This window comes from Bos grunniens, chromosome 1 (genome assembly GCF_055505025.1).
Source record: "Bos grunniens cultivar Pamir isolate PY7600 chromosome 1, Bosgru_T2T1.0, whole genome shotgun sequence".
Taxonomy (NCBI): domain Eukaryota; kingdom Metazoa; phylum Chordata; class Mammalia; order Artiodactyla; family Bovidae; genus Bos; species Bos grunniens.
This window is the reverse complement of record NC_141165.1, coordinates 17,158,944-17,181,853: the sequence shown is the minus strand read 5'-3', so window position 1 is coordinate 17,181,853 and position 22,910 is coordinate 17,158,944. Positions and strand designations below refer to the sequence as shown.

Below are 22,910 nucleotides of genomic sequence, written 5' to 3'. Positions count from 1 at the left end.
AGTTAAGTTACTTGGCATCACTGACTCGACGGACGTGAGTTTGAGTGAACTCCGGGAGTTGGTGATGGACAGGGAGGCCTGGTGTGCTGCGATTCATGGGGTCACAAAGAGTTGGACATGACTGAGCGACTGAACTGAACTGACTGTGATTTTAGATTATTCCAGTCTTCTCTTAAAGAGAAGAAATAGATTTTTCCTAGGAGAGGTAGCATCTAAAGGTGTTAGAACCCAGAAATCTCTTTCAGCAGATTCGTGGCTAATTGTAGGATGGATTTTTAATGTGGCAGTCACAAGGTTATATGAAAGGACGTGGATCACGTCAACCATTGACTAAATATTTAACAAATGTGGGGGTTCTTCCTCTTCTTTCCACAATTCCTCATAAGGCTAATCTTCTCTGCTTTGCAATTTCCAGAGTTCTTCATTTAGAGACAGAAACGTGGGCTCATGTGTTATAGATATATAGGAATTCCAGCCACCATGAGAAATGGACTGAGGAGAAGGCTGTGCTTGTGCCTAGTCCCTCCAGTCACGTCCTACTCTCTGTGGCCCCGTGGACTGTAGCCTGCCAGGCTCCTCTGTCCATGGGATGTCCCTGTCAAGAATACTGGAATGTGTTGCCATTTCCTACTCCAGGGGATCTTCCTGACCCATGGATCAAGCCCACTTCTCTTGTGTCTCCTGCGTTGGCAGGCAGGTTCTTTACCACTAGTGCCACCTGGGAAGCCCAGGGAGAAGGTTAGAGTCTATGTTAGTTAGGATTTTAGAAGCACACTGAAATGGCATGAGCCATAGTGAACGTTACTTTACCCATACAACAGCCAAGAAGGTGGAACTGACATCAAAACAGGAAGCAGCTAGAGATGGAACTCATTGCTGTGTTTCTCAAAGAAACAGCAGAGGGTGACAGCTAAGAGCACAGAGCCAAAGGCTAAACACCTGGGTTCACTCTCCAACTTTGCTGCTTCTAAGTGGGTCATCTTGTGTAAGTCGTCAAATGTTTCTTAGCTTTTATTTCCTCATCTGTAAACTGGGGATTCATTTTATAGAATTGGTATGGGGATAATATGAGTTAAGATTATAATAATTCTTAGTACCTGGAAGATATAAAGTGTTGTAGGAGTGTTGGTTAATTTAGGATATGCAGGTATGGCCAGCTTTAACATATCATGAACAGTTTCCAATCTGCAAATTAAATATTTGCACAGCCAATAGGTCTTCTCATAATGAGCAATTTTACTTCACTAGATGGTATTCTGAGACAAGTGTACTCAATACAATCTAAATATATTGAAAATAAGGTGATAAGGGATGTCTGTCTCATGGTGAGAAAATTTTCTAAGAAAACAAAAGGCTGGAGATTTTATAAAGCAAAGTTTTTTTTTTTTTTTTTAGCAAAATTAACCTAACAATCACAAGGGTAGATTGCAAAGTTTAAGACATCATGTCAGAATCATTCTGTCCAGGATGGTAGGTAAAAAAATGATCGTCTACATTCAATATCTATTTGGTTGAAATTTTGCTAAGAGCACTGAATCCCTCATCAAATGGACAGAGGAATTCCTCTGGAAGAATGTCTAATTATCACTGATCCATGATCCCTCCCCTCAATTTGGTTCTAACCCAAAGAAATGTTATTTAAAAACTTATCAAAGAGGTTTACATGGAAAATAACCACTGACATCTTGTAAGTATAAGGCAATTACAGATGGAAATGGCTCATAAAATTGAGAATTCTTTCATATGCTCTCTTCAATCTCCTGGAATCAGGTACAGGACAGAGAAGACTGGTGTACTGCAGTCCATGAGGTTACAAAGAGTCAGACGCGACTGAGCGACAGAACAGCAACAACATCAGGTACTAATGACCTTCTCTCAAAATGTGTCACCTATCCTCAGATTCTCTTCCTCTTCACTGCCATGGCCTAGTCATGATGGATGGACAGGATGTGTGATGAAGTGTCTCCATCCATCTGGTTTCAGTACCCCAGGCTGGACAGCTCCATGCATTTTGCCATGGAAACACACCAAGAAAGGAGTCTCTGCTGTCTCAGGGCCTCCTCTAATGTAACACTCACTCACTTTCATGGGTGCAACCCAGAAAAGTGGGAGATGATCACCCACCAATGAGGTATGGGCATCAGGATAAATGTCCTGTTTTTCCATCCTCCAAACTTATGGGAGAACTGTGAGCTGTACTCTAACCTGTGCTTCTCACACCAGAAGGCATCAGCATCACCCAAAGCATTGATTAAAACCCAAGTTGCTGAGCCATGTCCCTAGAAGTTTTGACTCAGTAGGTCTGAGGCAGGATCCAAGATTCTGCCTTTTCTAATGAGTTCTCATTCTAACGAAGAATTCTCAATGAAGAATTGGTGATTTTGACCTGTAGTGTTGGAGAAGACTTTTGAGAGTCCCTTGGACAGCAAGGAAAGCAAACCAGTCAATCCTAAAGGAAATCATCCCTGAATATTCACTGGAAGGACTGACACTGAAGCTGAAACTCCAATACTTTGGCCACCTGATGTGAAGAACTGAGTCATTAGAAAAGACCCTGATGCTGGGCAAGACTGAAGGCAGGAGGAGAAGGGGATGACAGAGGATGAGATGGTTGGATGGCATCACCAACTCAATGGACATGGGTTTGAGCAAGTTCCGGGAGTAGGTGATAGACAGGGAAGCCTGGTGTGCTGCAGTCCATGGGGTCACAAAGAGTCAGATGTGACTGAGCAACTGAACTGAACTGACTGAATGAGTTTCAGATAATGCTGTGGGTCGAGACATCACCTTTGAGAACCACTGTTCCGTGTGATGCCTTGGAAGGTTCCCAGAAGGAATGAGCCCCAGTTGACCTCAGCAGCAACTAGCTCATTAAAGCAACTTTTATAGATTTTCCCCCTCCTTTCTTGATCTCATCTCCCTTCATTCTTTCACTCTGGGTTTCAGGAATTACACGTTGAATAAATGATCTACAGCCAAACCTGTGACTAACACTACTTTCAGTAGGAATTTAAGCTGACACAAGGTGAAAATTGGCTCTTATCTGGATTTCTGAAACAACTTCCTAACTGGGATATGTGCTGCCTTCTGGCCCACTTGAAAGCATTCAGCACACAGTCAGGTGAAAAATCCTTCCAAGACACTAATCACGTGATGGGACTTCTGTGATTAACATCATCAGTCCATCACATTGTTTCTGGACATAATCCAAACTCTCAGAATATTTTGAAGTCTCCTTATGACTTGGGTCCTCAATCTCCAGCTGCATCTCTTGACAGTCTTCTCTTGCAGGGCTTACACTATTCTATCTATTCTCTGGGTCCCCCTGGTTCTTCACATGCATGCTAAGTCACTTCAGTCATGTCCAGCTCTGTGCAACCCCATGGATGGTAGCCTGCCAGGCTCCTCTGTCCATGGGATTCTCCAGGAAAGAATACTGGAGTGGGTTGCATTCTCTTCTCCAGGGTCTTCACATAGGCTTCTGTATTTCTTTAACATATTATCAATAATTATTATTTACATCTCAGCTCAAATTTCACTTAGCTTGGGTGCCTCCCCAGAATCATCCTGCATTACCCTGTCATAGCCACAGAAGTTTGGTGTTGCTTGGTTAAATTCCCGCCTCCCACACCTGGCTGCATCCTTGGGGATACAAGAACCATTCTTTTCTTGCAGACCGTCACACCCCAGCACACAGTACAGTGCGGGAACACAGAAAGTATTCTGCAAATGTTTGCTGAATGGACAAAGCAATGAATGGAAATTATGATTCCAGTTTTAAAGACTAGAAAACAGATCTTATCCAAAGTACCATGGCTCAGTCAACAACTCAGATCAGAGAGACCCTTGATGCACAAGGTCTCTGAGTAGGATGGGTCTGGAAACACCATCTGACAGAAGAAGGCACAGGGCACTGTAGGAAGATTTTGGCCAAGGAGATACAAAACTGGACGTGGAACAATTACAGAGCTGTTGGGACAGTTGTGATTTTGGCCTAAACTAGTGATAGGACACAAAGACTGAAGATTCTGTATTTTCTAAGTTATAATTCTCCTAAGTAGCTGTTTTCCTTTTTAAAATACACACATATACATATATATGTTTATGCATGCTAAATTGTCTAGTTTTGCCTGACTCTTTGTGACACTATGGACTGTAATCTGCCAGGCTTCTCTGTCCATGGGATTTTCCAGGCAGGAATACTGGAGGGGGTTGCCATTTTCTCCTCTAGGGGATCTTCCTGACTCAGGGATCAAACCCAGTCTCTTATATCTCCTGCATTGGCAGGTGGGTTCTTTACCACTAGCACCATCTGGGAAGCCATATATATATACAAATAAATGTTTATGGACAGAGGAGCCTGGCGGGCTATACAGTCCTTGGGGGTCACAAAAAGTCAGACATGACTGAGGGACTACGACTTTTCTTCCTTTAGGATATATACATATCATATATATATTTGGGCTTCCCTGGTAGCTCAGATGGTAAAGTGTCTACCAACAATGCAGGAGACCTGGGTTTGATCCCTGGGTCGGGAAGATCCCCTGGAGGCAAGAATACTGGAGTGGGTTGCCATTTCCTTCTCCAGGGGATCTTCCTGACCTAGGGATTGAACCTGGGTCTCTCTCATTGTAGGCAGACGCTTTACTGTCTGAGCTACCAGGGAAGCCCGTATATATATATATATATATATAAATATATATATATATATATAAATATATATATATAATATGCATATATCATAAAGGAAGAAAAGTCGTAGTCCCTTGGTCATGTCTGACTTTTTATGACCCCCATGGACTGTATATAGCCCACCAGGCTCCTCTGTCCATATATACACACACACACACACACACACACACATACACACATAGGTTTCCTTTTATTTGCATAATGCTTCATTTGTGATGGACATTTCTGCCAACATAGTTGGCTCTCCAATAGTGAGAATTTTCCAGTGGGGATGAGGGTGATTAAAGAGATAGAAGGGATGGGTTTAAGCAAATAATTATGTCGCATCTCCAAAAGGCAATGCAGGCCACTGTTGCCATATATTTCTATGAGTCATAATCGCACACACACTCTGTATGGCACTCTCTAGGTCCATCAACATCTTATAAATGACCCAATTTTATTCCATTTAAAATGGTTGAGTAATATTAATTTGTATATATGTACTACATCTTATTTTTCCATTCTTCTGTTGATGGATGTTTAGGTTAAGTAAGTCATAAAGAGAAAAACAAACACTGTATATTAATACATGTGTGTGGAATCTAGAAAAATGGTATGCTGCTGCTGCTGCTAAGTCGCTTCAGTTGTGTCTGACTCTGTGTGACCCCATAGACGGCAACCCACCAGGCTCCTCTGTCCCTGGGATTCTCCACGAAAGAATACTGGAATGGGTTGCCATGTCCTTCTCCAATGCATGCATGCATGCTAAGGCACTTCAGTTGTGTCCGACTCTGTGCGACCCCATGAACAGGAGCCCACCAGGCTCCTCTGTCCATGGGATTCTCCAGGCAAGAATACTGGAGTGGGTTGCCATTTCCTTCTCTGAAAAATGGTATAGATGATCTTATTTGCAAAAGAGAAACAGAGACACAGATGTAGAGAACAAATGTATGGATACCAAGGGAAAAAGGCACAGGGGTGGGGGGGAATTGTGAGATTGGAATTGAACTATATACACTATTGATATTATGTATAAAATAGATAAGTAATGAGAATATTCTGTAGAGCATAGGGAACTCCACCCAGAGCTCTGTGGTGACCTAAATGGGAAGGAAGTCCAAAAGGGAGGGGATTTATGTATAACTGCATCACTTTGCTTTACAGTAGAAACTAACAGAACATTTTAAAGCAACTATAATAACAAGTAATTTAAATAAATAAATAAAAGAAACAATAATTGCAAGCACATTACTCCTGTCCTCCTAGAAAGAGTAATTTTAGATGTATACTTTCTAAAATACCCAGTCCTGTCATGCAACCCATGTAGCCTGACAGTATCTGAAGTTTGGAAAGGATTCTTCATGGTGCTTAAAATGACGGTTGTTTACATGATCATTGGCTTTTGTCTATTTATTAAGGGGAAGAATGATTTTTCTGTTTTAAAGGGAGGAATAGCTTGTTTGAAATTGAACAGGTATTTTTCAGTGTTAGATACAGTCCAGTGTTTTATGTCTGGAATTCATGGCTTCTAAATAGCTATGTATAGGGAAACAGTGGAAACGGTGACAGACTATTTTCTTGGGCTCCAAAATCACTGCAGATGGTGACTGCAGCCATGAAATTAAACGGTGTTTGCTCCTTGGAAGAAAAGTTATGACAAACTTATACAGCGTATTAAAAAGCCGAGACAAGACTTTGACAGTAAAGGTCCATATAGTCAAAGTTATGGTTTTTCCAGTAGTCATGTATGGATGTGAGTTGGACCATAATGAAGGCTGAGTGCCAAAGAATTGATGCTTTTGATATGTGGTGCTGGAGAAGGCTCTTGAGAGTCCCTTAGACTGCAAGGAGATCAAACCAGTCAATCATAAAGAAATCAATCTTGAATATTCATTGGAAGGACTGATGCTGAAGCTGAAACTCCAATACTTTGGCCACCTGATTCGAAGAGCCGACTCATTAGAAAAGACCTTGATACTGGGAAAGATTAAAGGTAGGAGGAGAAGGGGACAGCAGAGGCTGAGATGGTTGGATGGCATCACTGACTCAATGGACATGAGTTTGAGCAAACTCCAGAAGATGGTGAAGGACAGGAAAGCCTGGTGTGCTGCAGTCCATGGGGTCACGAAGAGGTGGACACAACTAGGAGACTGAATAAAACTACAACCATAGCCATATGGAGACTGAATAACAACAACAATCCATAGCCATATGGGTTTCCCAGGTGGCTTAGTGGTGAAGAATCTGCCTGCCAATACAGGAGACAAGGGTTCAATACTGGGATCAGGAAAATCCCCTGGAGAAGGAGCTGCCAATCCACTTCAGTAAACTTGCCTGCAAAATCCCATGAACAAAGGTGCCTGGTGGGCTACAGTCCAAGGGGTTGCAAAACAGATGGACATGATTTGACAATTAAACAACAACAATAACAAAGTAGCTGTATATTTCCAAAGAATGGCTGTAGGTTTCCCTAGCTGTCAACAGGGATGGGAATTTCTTTTTATTGAAGGTAAAACTGGAAGCTACTTTTGTGGTGGCAGTGGAGGGTGGCGGTGCTGTATAAATAGATTGCCATTCTCTGCTGGATGGTATTTAATCAAGATAGTTAGTTGATCAAAACTCTAGGTTAGATTTATGACACTGGAAACTAGACTCCAATGGCTTCCTGTTATACCCAGAATAGATGACCTGGCTCCTCCCTCCTCTCCTATTGAATGGTGAGCACACGGGTCTCTGGCTGTCCTTTGAAACACAAAACCCACCTCTGACTCAGGGTCTTGGTACTTGTTTGCCTCTCTGCCTGTAACTGGATTCCTACAGAGAGACCTGTGACTCAACCCTCCCTTTTGTCAAGTCTCTTTTCAAAAATCTCTTCAGAAAGGCTTACCCTGTCCGTCTTTGAGGGGAAGGATTAGTTAGGGAGCTTGGAATCTACACGTATCCACTGCTATATTTGAAATGGATAACCAACAAGGTCCACCATATAGCACAGGGAACTCTGTTCAATGTTATGTGGCAGCCTGGATGGGAGGGGAATTTGGGGGAAAATGGAAACATGTATGTGTATAGCTGAGTTACTTTGCTGTCCACCTGAAACTATCACAACATTGTTAATTGGCCATACTCTGATATAAAATACAAAAATGAAAAAAAAAAAAAAAAAGGCTCACCCTGTTCATCCTGAAACTCCATTCTCTTATCACTCTCATTCCTCCTACCAAGTTTTACTTTTCATAGCACAAGTAGATGTCTGATATCATCTGTATGTTCATTGCCTCTCTCCTGCACTGGAATGTAAGTCTTTTTTTAACTTCTAAATATTATATTGGAGTATAGTTGTCTTGGAGAAGGAACTGGCAACCCACTCAAGTATTCATGCCTGAAAAATTCCATGGAGAGAGGAGCCTGGCAGGCTACAGTCCATGGGGTTGCAAAGAGGTGGGCATGACTGAATGACTAAGCACACACACAGTTGTTGAACAACTTTGTGTTAGATTCAGGTGTACAGCAAAGTGATGCAGTTATACATATCCACATATCTATTCTTTCTCAGATTATTTTCCCATTTAGGTTGTTACTAAGTTTTATGAGGCAAGGATTGGGTCTCCCCATATTGACCACTCTGTATAACCAGCACTCAGTTCTTGTTCAATCACTCAGTCCTGTCTGACTCTTTGTGACCCAAAGGACTGCAGCATGCCAGGCTTCCCTGTCCTTCACCATCTCAAATCCATGTCCATTGAGTCAGTGATGCCATCCAGCCATCTAGTTCTCCATTGTCCCCTTCTCCCCCTGTCTTCAGTCTTTCCCAGCATCAGGGTCTTTTCCAATGAGTCATCTCTTCACATCTGGTGGCCAAAGTATTGGGGCTTCAGCTTCAGCATCAGTCCTTCCAATGAATATTCAGGACTGATTTCCTTAAGGACTGACTGGTTTGATCTCCTTGAAGTCAAGTCAAGAGTCTTCTCCAACACCATAGTTCAAAAGCATCAATTCTTTGGCACACTCAGAGTATCTCTTATTAAACATCTTATAAAATAGATGCTTAATAAGTATGTTTTGGAAAAAATGAATGGATGAATGAAGCAACATGAGAGAATGAATATGGTGTCAAAAATTGGGTTAACAAGTGGCCTTTACAAGTTTTATTTTCCTGCCAAATGAAGGTCAAGTAGGAGCTTTTTAGATAATGTGTTTGTTTCACTATGTGGTGGCTCATTATTAAAAGGCAGAAACACGGGCTCATCATAAGATATAAAGAAGTGTAAGAAGACTGACCTTTGGAGTCACAGACAGGAAATCATAATGTTGGCAGCTTGCCCTGCAGTAATGCAGAGCCAATAACAGGAACCAAAGGGCGGGCGTGTTTTGCCATTAATTCCAGTCCTTTCCCTCAAAATGGTTTCACCAGTACCAAGGTCACCCAACTGAGTGTGACATTAGGGTCATCATCTATCCACTGCCAGTGTAAGCCATGGGGCACATGCCTAAGTGCTAAGGGTTTTTTCCTCCAACTTCCTTTGTGATAACAGCTAATTTATTTTAAATTAAGCTTTCATAAATCTTCCCTGTGACCCAAGCTATCAAAAATGTGCTAAGCTGTACAATGGTCCAAAGCCATAAGACTCTGGTATGAGGAATAAGCAGGAACTGAGTCCCCAAATTCCATTTCTCTCATTTCTTTTTATCCTACACCTCAGCTTTACAGCCTCAGTTATCACCTCGTCTCCCAGATACAATTTATCCCCATATGCTGCAGTTTCTTCAGAAGTACAGTTTCTTCAGAAGTAAGTGTACTATTACCTTTTTGACTGTATTCCCTAGGCCACTATTCTAACTAATTGTCTGATGCTTGGGATTACCACCTGGCCTCCTCCATGTAAAGTGTCCTCAGTCAGTACCAAAGTCATGTACATGTGAGTGGAAGGAAAGGAAAAACAGAAGGAGAAGAGCAGGAATGGGAGTTACCACCCGTTGGCTTTGCTCAGTTGTATCTGACTCCTTGTGACCCCATGGACTGTAGCCCACCAGGCTCCTTTGTCCATTGGATTCTCCAGGCAAGAATACTGGAGTGGGTGGTCATTTCCTACTCCAGAGGATCTTCTCAATCAAGGGATCAAACCCGTGTCTCTTGCATCTCCTGCACTGGCAGGCAGATTCTTTACCACTAGCACTACCTGGGAAGCCCTCATCCCATTTTACAAATAAGAAAATTGAAGTAAAATCTAAGTAAAAATAGGTTAAGGAATATAGTCAAGATGGCACAGCTAATGGGTGTCCAGATCCTGATAGAGATGAAAGGAAACAGAGGGCAGAGAAGCAGGGAGGGGGTCTGGGGAGTCAGACTGACAGGCCATGGGGTCTTTGCTGGGTTCTCTTATCTGCAGAGCCACAGCCCATTGACTGATACCATATGTATGCCCTACTTCCAAGGGCATTATTCCAAGGGCTAGGACTTCTGAGGTTCCCCATCACTTCCTACATCAAGCATGTACTTGGTCATGGCAATAAGCAGGTGGGCTGACTCTGATCATGGCACCACTTGTGTCTTAGCTGGTCCTGTTTATCCCTCACTGGCCTCAAAACACATGTCTGAACACCTCTGTCCTCCTTTGTACTCATTCATTAAAGGAAGAGGAACTGGAAAGCCCTGCAACTAGCTGGGTGGTAAGGACATTTACAAATGTTATCTGATTCCATTCTCTCAGCAACTCCAAGAAGTATGTCTCATAATTTCTATTGTACAGATGAGGAAACTGACTCAGAAATTCAGTTGCCTTTTCTAAATCATATAGAAGATGAACAAGCAGAAACGTGGACTTTGGTTTACTTATTAAAAGTTCCAGTGTTGCTGTATTTTTCAGTTTCTTTCTAACCCGACTTACACATCAGAGTTGATGGTTCTCGCTTCTTCCATGAAGTCCATCAAAGCCACAGAGCTCTCCCTTATTACAGCTCGCTTTGCTCTTTGGCACTGTCACTTGGAGACTTTGCAACCACCCTAGCTGCAAGAAGGCAACTTCAAAGTCTTCAAGGTCATTGTTCTAGTTCTACTTTTCCCAGGTTACATCTCAGACCAAAAACTTTAAAGCCTCTTAGAGATATTAAATATTGATAAATACTGATATTAAAGATTGAAATAAAAACCCATATAAGTATTCTCTAATACTGTTTGCTGTTTTCATGTGGGTGTTATTTCTCCAACTTAATTTTGCATATTTTTCACCAATCAAAGGACAGATCATGCTCCAAAGTTAGCAAGTCTGCAGTTTGCAATATGGAACTCACATTATTCTAAATGGCAACAATAAATGATAAGATTCTTTATTTTACCTAAAGATATATTTAGCTTATCTGGAATGTGATCTAGCTAAAGTGGTAACAAAATTCAACTACTTGACCATTCAAACTAAAATTAGAAATTCTGAGAGCAGCTGCCTGATCTAGCTATCTAAGAAAAAAGGCTGTCACTCATGGCAGCAATTAGTTATTCAGGTAGAAAGTTCTCTGCCCCAATTGTGTGCTAGGGGCAGAGCAGAAATGAATGAGATACTGTGTTTTTCAGATCTAGAATTTCCTTTGGCTCATTTTTTTTTTTTTAATGTTTTACACTGCTCTTCTGTGTTGCCTATGTATTCAACTCATTGCACACATCTTTTCATGTGAATTTTTCAAAATGTTTATGATTGTTGTTCAGTTTCTAAGTCACGTCTGACTGTTTGTGACCCAATGGACTGTAGCACTCTAGGCTTTTCTGTCCTTCACTGTCTGCTGGTGTTTGCTTAAATTCATGTCCATTGAGTTGGTGATGCTATCCAACTATCTCTTCCTCTGCTGACCCCTTCTCCTTTTGCCTTCAATCTTTCTCAGCATCAGTCTTTTCAACTCTTCACATCAGGTGGCCAAAGTATTGGAGCTTCAGCTTCAGCATCCGTCTTTCCAATGAATACGCAGGGTTGATTTCATTTAGAATTGAATGATTTGATCTTGTAGGCCAAGAGACTCTGTATTCACTCATGGCACACATAATTTCATTTGAATGTTTCAAAATGATTGTGATAGCTACTTTAAAACATTGCTTCTAATCCCAACTTCTGTATGTTCATTAGGTTGTTTCTTTTATTTATTTTTTTCTCTTTTATTTATGGCTCACATTTTCCTATTTTTTTTCCCATACCCAGTAAATATATGTAAGGCATTGTGGATATGCTATGTATTGATAGTCTGGATTTTGTTGTCTTCCTTTTAAGAGTGTTACATGGTATGACTGCAGACAGTTAATTTGCTGGTGAAGAAGTTTATCCTGTCAAGACAACTCATAGCCTTGTTGTTAAGGCTGGTTTAGAAGAACCCTTATTCCAGGACTAGATTAGGTCTCTTTTAGTTGTGGCTTCTCTGAGATTTCAACTGAATTCCCTGTGTATTCTCTACTCTGATTAGTCAGAAATTCAACACTTCTCAGCACTGTGTAATTCTTGGAATCTTTAATCATGTCACATTTTCCTGGTAGCTGTTCTCTACTAGATCTCATAAAGTCTCACCCTACACATGTGAAGCATAGTACCTAGCTAAAGACTCAAAGGGAACCCTATACAGATATTAGGAAATCTTTCTTTGAACAGGTCCCCACTCCCTAGTACTCTGCCCTGAAATATCTAGCACCTCAATAATTCTAAATGTTAATCTTTGTTTATCATCACCTGAAAAGTCACTATTATCTATTTTGGCTCTTCATCCTGCTATCATGGTTTGGAAAGTGCACCAAGCAAAGATCTGGGGTGCATTTGGGGAACAGGTCATATTTATCTCAAGGACCACACAACCCTCTACTGTGTGTTTCACTGCCTGAAAAATGATTACTTTACAAATTTTTGTCTAGTTTTATAATTGTTGATGGGCTTTCCTGGTGACTCAGATGGTAAAGAATCTGCCTGCAATGCAGGAAAACCTGGGTTTGATCCCTATGTTGAGAAGATTTCCTGGAGAAGGGAACGGCTAACCACTCCGGTATTCCTGCCTGGGAAATCCCAGGGACAGAGGAACCTGTGGGGCTACTGTTCATGGGGTTGCAAAGAGTTGGATATGACTGAGTGAGTTACACTTTCACTTTTCATAATTGTTCATGGTAGGAGGATAAATCCATTGTGTGTTACTCTCTGATGACTTTTTAAATTTATCTTTTAAGTTACTTGACCCCAAACATGGCTGTCTGAAATTTCCAACCATTTCTGTTGGTTCTACCTTATGGGGCCCTACTAGGATTATTATTATATTAGTTTGGACATATTCCATTGGTAAAAGAACCCAATTAACTAAGTCAAGGACCTGGATCCTCTAATAATCTCTTTGCCCTGCCACATACAGTTTTTCCTCTCTACTGGCTCATTCCCTTTAGTATGTAAGCTTCCCTTGTCCCATGTCCATATCTAACTTCCTTTCCATTTTTTCTGCCTCCTGCCACAGCAACATTCTTGAAAATATAAAAATAAGTGTATTTTCTTGAGTTTCCACACATTCAGTTACCTCCCTTTCTTTTTTCTCATTCACTGTAGCCACCCCATTGTGCAAGGTCAAACCAGTGTTCATCTTCCCCCAAACCCAATGAACAATTCTTGGTTTTCCTCTTTTTCTACTTTTGGTGGGACATGATATACTTTATTATGTATCTTTCCTGATTATTTGCTATTTTGCTTTCAGGGCCCCACAATCCACTGGATTTCTTCCTGTTTCAGTGACTGCTTTTTATTCCTGTCTCCTTTGTGGATTTCTCCTCTTATTCTGAAATCTTAAATTTGGAATGCCTTGGGTCTAGACACTCTTGTTGCTCTCGTATGGTTATTTCCCTGTGACAACTGCTACTCCTTACATCTTTTCAACTTTTGCTGCAGACACTTTCATCTACCTGACTAGGCAAAATATGTACTCCAATTAAGGAATCTTCTTTCTCACTTGCTATAGTCACTTTATAACATGTTTTGTTTGCTTTGCCTCCAAAACATATTGCAAATTAAAACTGCTTCTTATTACCTTGACCCACTACTTTCACTCAAGTCACTTTCTATCTTGCCTCAACTTCTGAAATGCCTTCTTATCTACTATCTTTGCTTTCTGAACCAGTCCATTCTTTACACAGCTGCTAGTGTGATGATCAAAAACATAAATCAGGTCATGCTGCTGGCTTAAAGCCACCAATGGCCTCTCTTTGCATTTACAGAACAAAATAGACTTCTAAAGTAGTTGTATATTCAAATTACCTAGGGTATGTGGACTTAAACTTCCCTGCATTTTATAATCAGCTTAGAAATTTTACAAATTCTGGTGTAAATTTGGGTCCCCCAAATTTACCCATTGTGCTTGGGTCCCCCCCACCACCCCACCAGTGATGTTTATTTATTTGGACTTCAGCCTGGACATCAGGCATTTTTTAAAGCTCCCCAGGTAATTTTAATATGTGAAAAAATTCAAGAATCATTAACAGATGATTTTTGAATTTAAAAAAAGAAAGAATAATGCCCCAGAGATTTGGGAGATGGATCTGCTCCCAGAGATGGTGATTTACTTGTGTTTAGTTTGGAGAAGGAAATGACAACCCACTCCAGTACTCTTGCCTGGAAAATCCCATGGATGGAGGAGCCTGGTAGGCTACAGTCCATAGGGTCGTGTGTTTAGTTAGGACTAGAAAATAGTCATCAGTGTTTTCTTAAATCTCTCAGGAGATTTCATAGTGAAGTCCAGATTGAAAACCAGTGCCCCACATCATTTTGTCCTTGACTATTTCTCCAGCTACTGACCTACTTGTGAAGCACATCTTCTTTCTCAGGGCTGTATTATCCAACTAGTGATTCAATGTTAATTTCACAGAAGCTTATTTAACATATTTTTTAAAACAGCCACAGAGAGACACTAATCAGATTATGGTCATCTGCATTATCCTGATTGGCTGAGCTCAATTCCAGGTCACTTGACTTTTGCCTTGGTCAAAAAGTTCACCTGCCTTTCCTGCAAAGTCAAGCAATTCACAGAACACTCGTGTACATTTTCATCTAGCATTTTTCTTCTCTGACCTGGATCCTTCAGAGTAGATTATATCAGAGTCAGGCTGATGTACTCCCTGTTTTGACCTTTCAAATGATAGTGAGAGTCAGTTCTTCTCATAAGAAAGCATTTGGGAAGCAGTACTGGAGCAGCTTCCATGTTTATGTATCTTCAAAACTGGGGAAAAAATCATTGCTCCTAATTTTATTAGTATAAGGCCATTTGTGCCTTTGGTTTGTATCTAATTGAAGGTAGATGTTCTGATTTACTCGGGGAAACTCTTTTTCACAAATACAAAGTTGGTTTCTTCATATGAATTCTAAGTATGCTTCACTTTATTCTGTTGCCAACTAGCCAGAATGGGCATTACTTTTCAGCAGAAAGGAAGGAGAAGTGTCATGGAGACCAGGTGCAAGGTCTGAGAAAGGACTTGGGAATCTACAGCTCAAGAAAGAGTTTGCTCAGATCTACTGACTGTCTTGAAGGTAATGGAATCCATCCCTCTTGATAACTATGATGAGAGCCCTGTGTTAGAGAACTTTAAAATCCTGCATTGGCAGGCAGGTTCTTGCTTAGAAGGTAAAAAATCTGCCTGCAGTGCAGGAGACCTCAGTTCAATCCCTGGGTCAGAAAGATCCCTGGAGAAGGGAATGTAACCCACTCCAGTATTCTTGCCTGGAGTATCCCATGGACAGAGGAACCTGGTGGGCCACAGTCCATGGGGTCACAAAGAGTCAGACATGACTAAGAGATTTTCACTCACTTTCTTTACCACTAGTGTCACCTGTGAAGCCCCAAAATGCAAATAGTCAACATTAATATAAATCTTTAATTTCATACAATTACTTCTGCAATGTGGGTGAGTATTGTATGGGTAGATGAACACATACACCTCTAGAAGAAGCATGAAATCACAGAACATCCATGCTCCACAGACACTGGAGAACACTAGCTTCTCATTTTGCAGGTAATGCATGTGAACCTTAATGAGAATTAGGATATCTGGGCAGAGATGTGAAATGAGACTTGAGCTTACATTTCAGGTTCACTGAGAGCCCTAGAAAAATTTTCTGCAAATTAAACTACCTTCTTTCAATTTTTTCATAAATTTTTGCCATACTTCACTTAATTTAATAGATGTTTCAGTACCCTTCGCAGATAATGAGAGATTTAATGCTCAACAGAAATGATGAAGAAAAGAAAACTACATTTTAGAAACTAGAAAACAAAAACATATAAAAGCTACCTTATATGTTTTGACTTTAGAAAAACTGTGATATATGATTTTGACAAATAGTATTTTTAAAACCATCAGTCTAAATGATAATACAAAAAGTGCTATAAGGTAAATTCAACACAGCATGTGTTCATGAGCTTTGGGCCTCAACTATCACTGGGTTAATGTAGGGAAGCCCTATTTCAAGAAATATATCCCATGGACCCCACATCTTCATCCACACATTTCTTCTTGGCTAATTTTTGAAATTTCATATTTTAGGTAAATATCAATTAAACCTTGGTTTGGAGTTTAGAGGAGTTCATAGTTGGTTCCTACAGCTGTGTGTATGTGTGTGTGTGTGTGTGTGTGTGTGTGTGTGTGTTTGAATGGGAATTCTAGTTACTTTGAATATTTCAAGGAAACACCATTGACGAGCGTTATTGAATTTGACTGCATGGATGCCACACAGCCTCAGTCCCTCCTTACCTCTCACAATTAGCTGGCTTTGGTGCTCCACAGCTGCTGCCTCATTGCGGGCTATGCAGGTATAATTCCCATTGTGCATCAGGGAAAGATTGGAAATCCTTAAGGAGCTTGTGAAGTCAATGTTGTCAATGGTCACCCCAAGGCTTGCTGGGATTGGCCGGCCATCTTTCTGCCAGGTGATGGTGATGGGTAAGTCCCCTGAGACCACAACGCACGGGATGAAGACCCGCTGTCCGATGGAGAACCTTGGAAACTCAAAAGGCTGGATAAAAGGTGGAACTGAAAGAAAAGAAGAAGTAATAAAGGAAAGATGATAATGAACTGTCATTACTCTACATTCTCTTTTCTTTAACCCTCTTGCATGACATTGAAAGAGCAATACAAGTCACTGCTACAGCATACACATATATGAACTAGCAGAAGATTTGAAATAGGGCTCTCCTGTTCTTTGAATTTTCTTATTGTTCTAAATGATAAGCATGGGTTAATTTGTATTAATACTGCAGAAAATATGCTTAATCTAATTATTTTGATAAAAATGTTTTAAATTCAATAATCATTTTTCAAAGGAAATACTTCAGGTTCTGCATTTTTCAGTGTAAATGCCTTGAAAGACGGCTTTGGGATTGGCTTTCTCTTCGAAGCTTTTAAAAATGTGTTCAAGAGATTTCTTTCCTGCCTTGCTAATACTAACTTTACAATTACTGTTTTCCCTTCAATCCATTCCACACGTTTTTAGTAAACATACTTAGGTCTATTGAAGAAAGAGATTTCAGTTTTATTATTAAATACTTTTAAAATATCCAATATCCAGCCAATAACAAATGTTAATTTAAAATGTTTATGTTAGGATAATTGCACAGTTACTCAGTTCGTGTTATTATCAGTCAGTAAGTTGTGTCCGACTCTTGGTGACCTCATGGACAATCATGCCAGGCTTCCCTGTCTTCACTATTTCCTGGAATTTGCTCAGATTCATGTCCATTGAGTTTCCTCTGTACCCCCTTAATTTTGCACATTCCTTGCCCATGATCTTATATTATGAACTGGTCCGTGGTCAGTTTTCTGAGTTGAGGAGATGTGCTGCTACTGAAGATAAGGTTATAACCTTCAGCTCAGCCAGCCATGGACACAGCCACACTCCATCTGGAATGCTATGTTTTCATTTAATTTCCCTAATACACTCTTATTTTTCCCTCTTGACTTAGGATCATTCTTCTTGGCAGCTTCCTAGATGGCCTCACAGGGTATCAGCATCATAAAATAGTCAAAATGGCACCAGAGGAGCCAATTTTGGATTCTCCTTTGGTTACTTATTGGTCATGAGGTCATGGGCAACTTGACAATGTGCTCTTCCTATCAGTCTTTTGGGGTAGTTATTCATAGATTATTAAGATTTTAAGCCCATATAACTTAATGTAAGCCACTTATTATGCTAGGTGATTTCATAAAATGAAATTATGAAATAGCAGGATGTCTGCAGAATTTATTCATTAAATCAGTCATAGTTTCATTTCATTATCAACCCAGGGGAGATGTAAGGAATCCAGCTAAGAAACAACTGAATGGAAACCAGTCATTCATTCATTTACTGAAGAAGTGTTTTTTGAGCAGCTACTGCTGCTGCTGCTGCGGCTACATCGCGTCAGTCCTGTCCGACTCTGTGCGACCTCATAGACGGCAGCCCACCAGGCTCCCCCATCCCTTGGATTCTCCAGGCAAGAGCACTGGAGTGGGTTTTGAGCAGCTAGTATGTGCTCAATATTGCACTGTATGTCAGTATGTCAGACAGCAATGAACATGATATACCATCTCTACCCGGTACAGCTGTCATGCATGCATAGTCATAGGCTGCTATGTTAACAAAGCATAGCAGTGGCTTTTCTGTTATTTAGTATTATGGGTTCGATCCCTGGGTTGGGAAGATCCCCTGGAGGAGGCATGGCAACCCACACCAGTATTCTTTCCAGGAGAATCTCCACAGACAGAGGAGCCTGGTGGGTTACAGTTGATGGGATTGCAGAGTTGGACATGACTGAGCAACTAAGCACACATGCATGCGTGTGCGCGCGCGAACACACACACACACACACACACACACACACATGCTTCTAGAGGAAGTGGGAAGTTAGAACTCAGAATTGCAAATACAGCCAGAATCAGTAAGCAGGTGGCTCAAGTTAGACCTTACCAGAGAAACAAGCAAGTAAACAAACAAACAGCCAAAGGTACAGACAAGCATGCTGCTGCTGCTGCTGCTAAGTCGCTTCAGTCGTGTCTGACTCTGTGCGACCCCATAAACGGCAGCCCACCAGGCTCTGCTGTCCCTGAGATTCTCCAGGCAAGAACACTGGAGTGGGTTGCCATTTCCTTCTCCAATGCATGAAAGTGAAAAGTGAAAGTGAAGTCGTTCAGTCGTGTCTGACTCCTAGTGACCCCATGGACTACAGCCCACCAGGCGCCTCCGTCCATGGGATTTTCCAGGCAAGAGTACTGGAGTGGGGTGCCATTGCCTTCTCCAACACACAAGCATATTCAGTGTCAAAACTGCTGTGGATACTCAATGTGAAGTTATTAATAGAACTTTGGGTCTGCAACAAGTTGGTCTGATGCTAAGAGACAAAGATCTCAGGATGGGTTCTACCTGGTAATTACAAACCATTGAGTTAGTGCTATTTTACAAATGTAGGTAGTATGGATTTTGTTTCTGTTTTCTCTTTACACTCTGATTCCTCTGTAGCTAAGCCTTGCCTCTGTTCTTGAAAAAAAGAGCCCTTTATCCTGTACAGGCTTCCCTGTAGCTCAGATGGTAATGAATCTGCCTGCAGTGCAAAGGATCCAGTTTTGATCCCTGGGTTGGGAAGATCCCCTGGAGAAGGGAATGGTCACCCACTCCAGTATTCTTGCCTGAATAATTCCATGGACAGAGGAGCCTGGCAGGCTACAGTCCATGAAGTCGCAAAGAGTCAGACATGATTGAGTGACTAACACTCTCTATCCTGTAAATTCTTCCTGCTGTAAGAAGACATTCTCATATTTAATAAGTATTGACAGCCTACAACCTGTTTAGATCAAGCTGAATTATGCTTGGTTTGTTCATGGTTGTCATGAGGTGGGGAAAGTGCCAAGCTGTACCAAGAGTGTTTGTATTTCTCTAAATCTTGCCCCAAGTGTCACAAATGTTTATTCCACGTGTAATATTAGCATGTAATAAACTGACATCTTTAAAATAAAAAGTAACTGCATTTCCTCTTCTTTGGTTTCTTTTTGTTTGTTTTTACACAGTGAAAGCAAGACTTTTAATGATGGTCTTGAAAGATGTGGTGTTGGGTGGGCAGGCACCCCTGGGACATTACAGCAAGCACTTTTATCCTCTGGAGCACAGACCCCTCCCCAGTTCCTCACTGGCTGAATATTGTGGGGTTACAATGTTCCCAGACATTACCTAAGTCCCATATTCTTTCTTCTCCCTTCCCATCCTAAGTCCATGTTTCTCAACAAAGACTATAGTTTATTTCTTTCCAAACATCCTGTTAGCATAGGGACTCTCCAGGTGTAAGCTGTTAGGTAAGACTAGCTTGCCAGTAATTTTCCAAGACAATTCTTTGGTTTCTTACACACAGAAACCTAGTTGTGAGTCTTCTCAGATGAACCTAGGCACCCATTGCTGGCTGGGTGCTTCTTATCTGAACTGGAGATCATTTTTCTAAGGTAAATCAACTTTGGAGCCAGACTCCCTGAGTTTAAGTCTGGCTGTGTCATTTTAGTCTGGAGAAGGAAATGGCAACCCACTCCAGTACCCAGGGAAATCCCATGGACAGAGGAGCCTGGCAGGCTACAATTCATGGAGTGGCAATGAGTCCTGCATGACTTAACAATTAGCCCTCTCTCTGTGCCTCAGTTTCCTTATTTGTAAATCAAGGTGGCAGGGTGGGGGCTTCTATGAGCAGTGGATGAGTTAACATAGGGGTTAACAGAACTTCACATGCACCTGAATTGGTTGCCTTGCACCAGGCCTTTACTGAAGGGAAAAAACAAAACAAAACAAAAACAACAACAACAACGGAACACCCAAGTGAAACAACTGGACAAGGTACAGGACTCCACCTTTCTTATCAGTTATAATGGGAGAGGAAAGAAATAGATAAGGACTTACTTTCTAAACCCCAGATCAAGAAAGAAAGATAAGATAGATACCTTTCAACCTATCTGTTTAATCAGAAAACAATATGGGGTGTAGGCTGTCAATATTCATTAAATATAGGAGTGTCTTCTTCACAGCAAAAGAAACTCACAGCATAGAAAAATGGCATGTGAATATCATTTGCAAAGAATGGAGGCAAGAAGTACCTACACCCATGACTGATTCATGTCAGTGTATGGCGAAAACCACTACAATATTGTAAAGTAATTAGCCTCCAATTAAAATAAATTAATTAATTAAAAATAAATAAAAAAATAAAAACAGGAAAAAATGTGTAGTAATGAGTTCTCTGAGGAGTTAAAAACCATAATACATAAAAAATCAATTGGCTATTAAAAAAAAGAAGTAGCTACAGGAGAATCCATTTTTAAAAATTCATGCTTTCCATAATTCTAAAATATCTGTAATTCATTGGTTTATAGAACTCTAGGACATATAATTATAACTTCAGAAATAAATTTCAGAATATTTATCCATAAAGTGACACTGCTGGAAATAAAGACCCCAAAGCAGTGAAAACAAATGTCAGAAAGCCCAGGAATATTACTCAGCCATAAACAAGGAGTGGAATTGTGTCATTTGTAGAGATGTAGATGGAACAAGAATCTTCCATACAGAGTGAAGTCAGAAAGAGAAAAAACAAGTATCATATAGTAATGCATATTTGTGGAATCTAGAAAAATGGCACAGATGAACCAATTTGCAGGGCAGGAATAGAGACTCTGATGTAGAAAATGGACATGTGACTCGGGCAGAGGAGGGTAAGGTGGGATATATACACACACACACTCTATGTAGAATAGAGAGCCAGTAGGAAGCTGCTGTATAGCACAGGGAGCTCAGCTCAGTACTCTGTGATGGCTGGGATGCGGGGGCAGGAGCCTGGTCCGAGAGGGAGAGCACGTATGTATACATACGGCTGATTTATGCTGTTGTTCAGCAGAAAGTAACACAACATTGTAAAGCAATTATACTCCAATTGTTGTTGTTCAGTCGTTCAGTCCTGTTCCACTTTTTGGAACCCCGTGGACTGCAGCACACTAGGCTTCCCTGTCCTTCACCATCTCTCGGAGCTTGCTCAAACTCATGTCCATTGAATCAGTGATGCCATCCAATCATCTCGTCCTCTGTCGCCCCCTTCTCCTCCTGCCTTCAGTCTTTCCCAGCATCAGGGTCTTTTCCAATGAGTTGGCTCTTCATGTCAATAATAATAAAAAAGGAAGCCTAGGCACTAACCCTCACTCACGTCACTCAGAGGACAATCCCTCACTCTGAACATTCTATTTTAAACTTTTGCAGCACTCTTATTATCTCATTTCTTGGTCTCAACTGGATGCTGAGAACTGGCATATTGACAAGGGCTCAGTAAGAAGCCACAATAGGTAAGGTTAATGTAAGGCAGAAACGAAGCATAAATACAAAGAGCAGATGCAACCACAGCACACACAGCAGCTGGCCCAGAGTCTACGCTGAGGCACCCTGCTCTTCACAGCCAGTGTTTCTGCAGTTAATACAATATCAAGGTGCATAATTAAGACTCTTGACTCATAAGCTATTGTTAATATATTAAATGGGGAGAAAATAATATCTAAAATATTTCAGAACATATTTATTTTTAAAAAAGGTATCCAAGATAGTTAAAATTTTACATGATGAGAGGAAGGATTTAGTTCGAGGGAAAAGTCATTTTCCCAGAATAATGCTAACATTAGCTTTGTGACTTCTTGTTTCGCTTGCCACATTACATTGGGATGCACGTTTTTAGTGCAAATTAAATTTTAAAAACCTATGTGTCAAACATGTCACTTCTTACTACGTATGTTGTCTCCTTTGCTTCAGCTGTGAATGCAAGTCTGCTGTAGAAAATGCTCAGAAATATTTGAAAGGGTCCAATATTTTATATTTTTTATTTATAAGATACAAAATTGGAGACAAGAAGTACACCAAGGGGTTCTAAATCTCTTGTAATTATTCTGGTGAAGTCAAATCACCAGCTTTAGGCACATCACTTACTTTATCAGATTCATTGCCTCATTTTCTAAGGTAAATTCTCTGAATCTTATTGATAATGAAACACTGTCGCATTATAGGAGCAGAAATTATGAATGTAACCTGCAGCAGGTTTTCACATATCCTTCTTATGTAGTTTGTAAATATCTGCTCAAGGTCACTTCTTATCAGTTTTGTGGATTTCATTCTACATAATGGTGTGGGTTCCATTCTCTAATGCTGTGTTAATTTAGACTAAATGTTAATCTAGATTCTTGTTCTTTCTAAATGCATAGCAAGAAC

General features: G+C 40.7%; 1 protein-coding gene across 2 annotated transcripts in view; it reads right to left on the bottom strand.

The window, feature by feature from the left end:
- Positions 1–22,910, bottom strand: part of DSCAM (DS cell adhesion molecule) — an 859,211-nt gene that overhangs the window by 255,939 nt on the left and 580,362 nt on the right. For both annotated transcript variants that reach the window (XM_086341570.1, XM_086341667.1), the window contains one exon: positions 16,415–16,693. In XM_086341570.1, the coding sequence (XP_086197696.1) occupies positions 16,415–16,693 (279 nt within the window). The remainder of the gene's footprint in view (positions 1–16,414; positions 16,694–22,910) is intronic.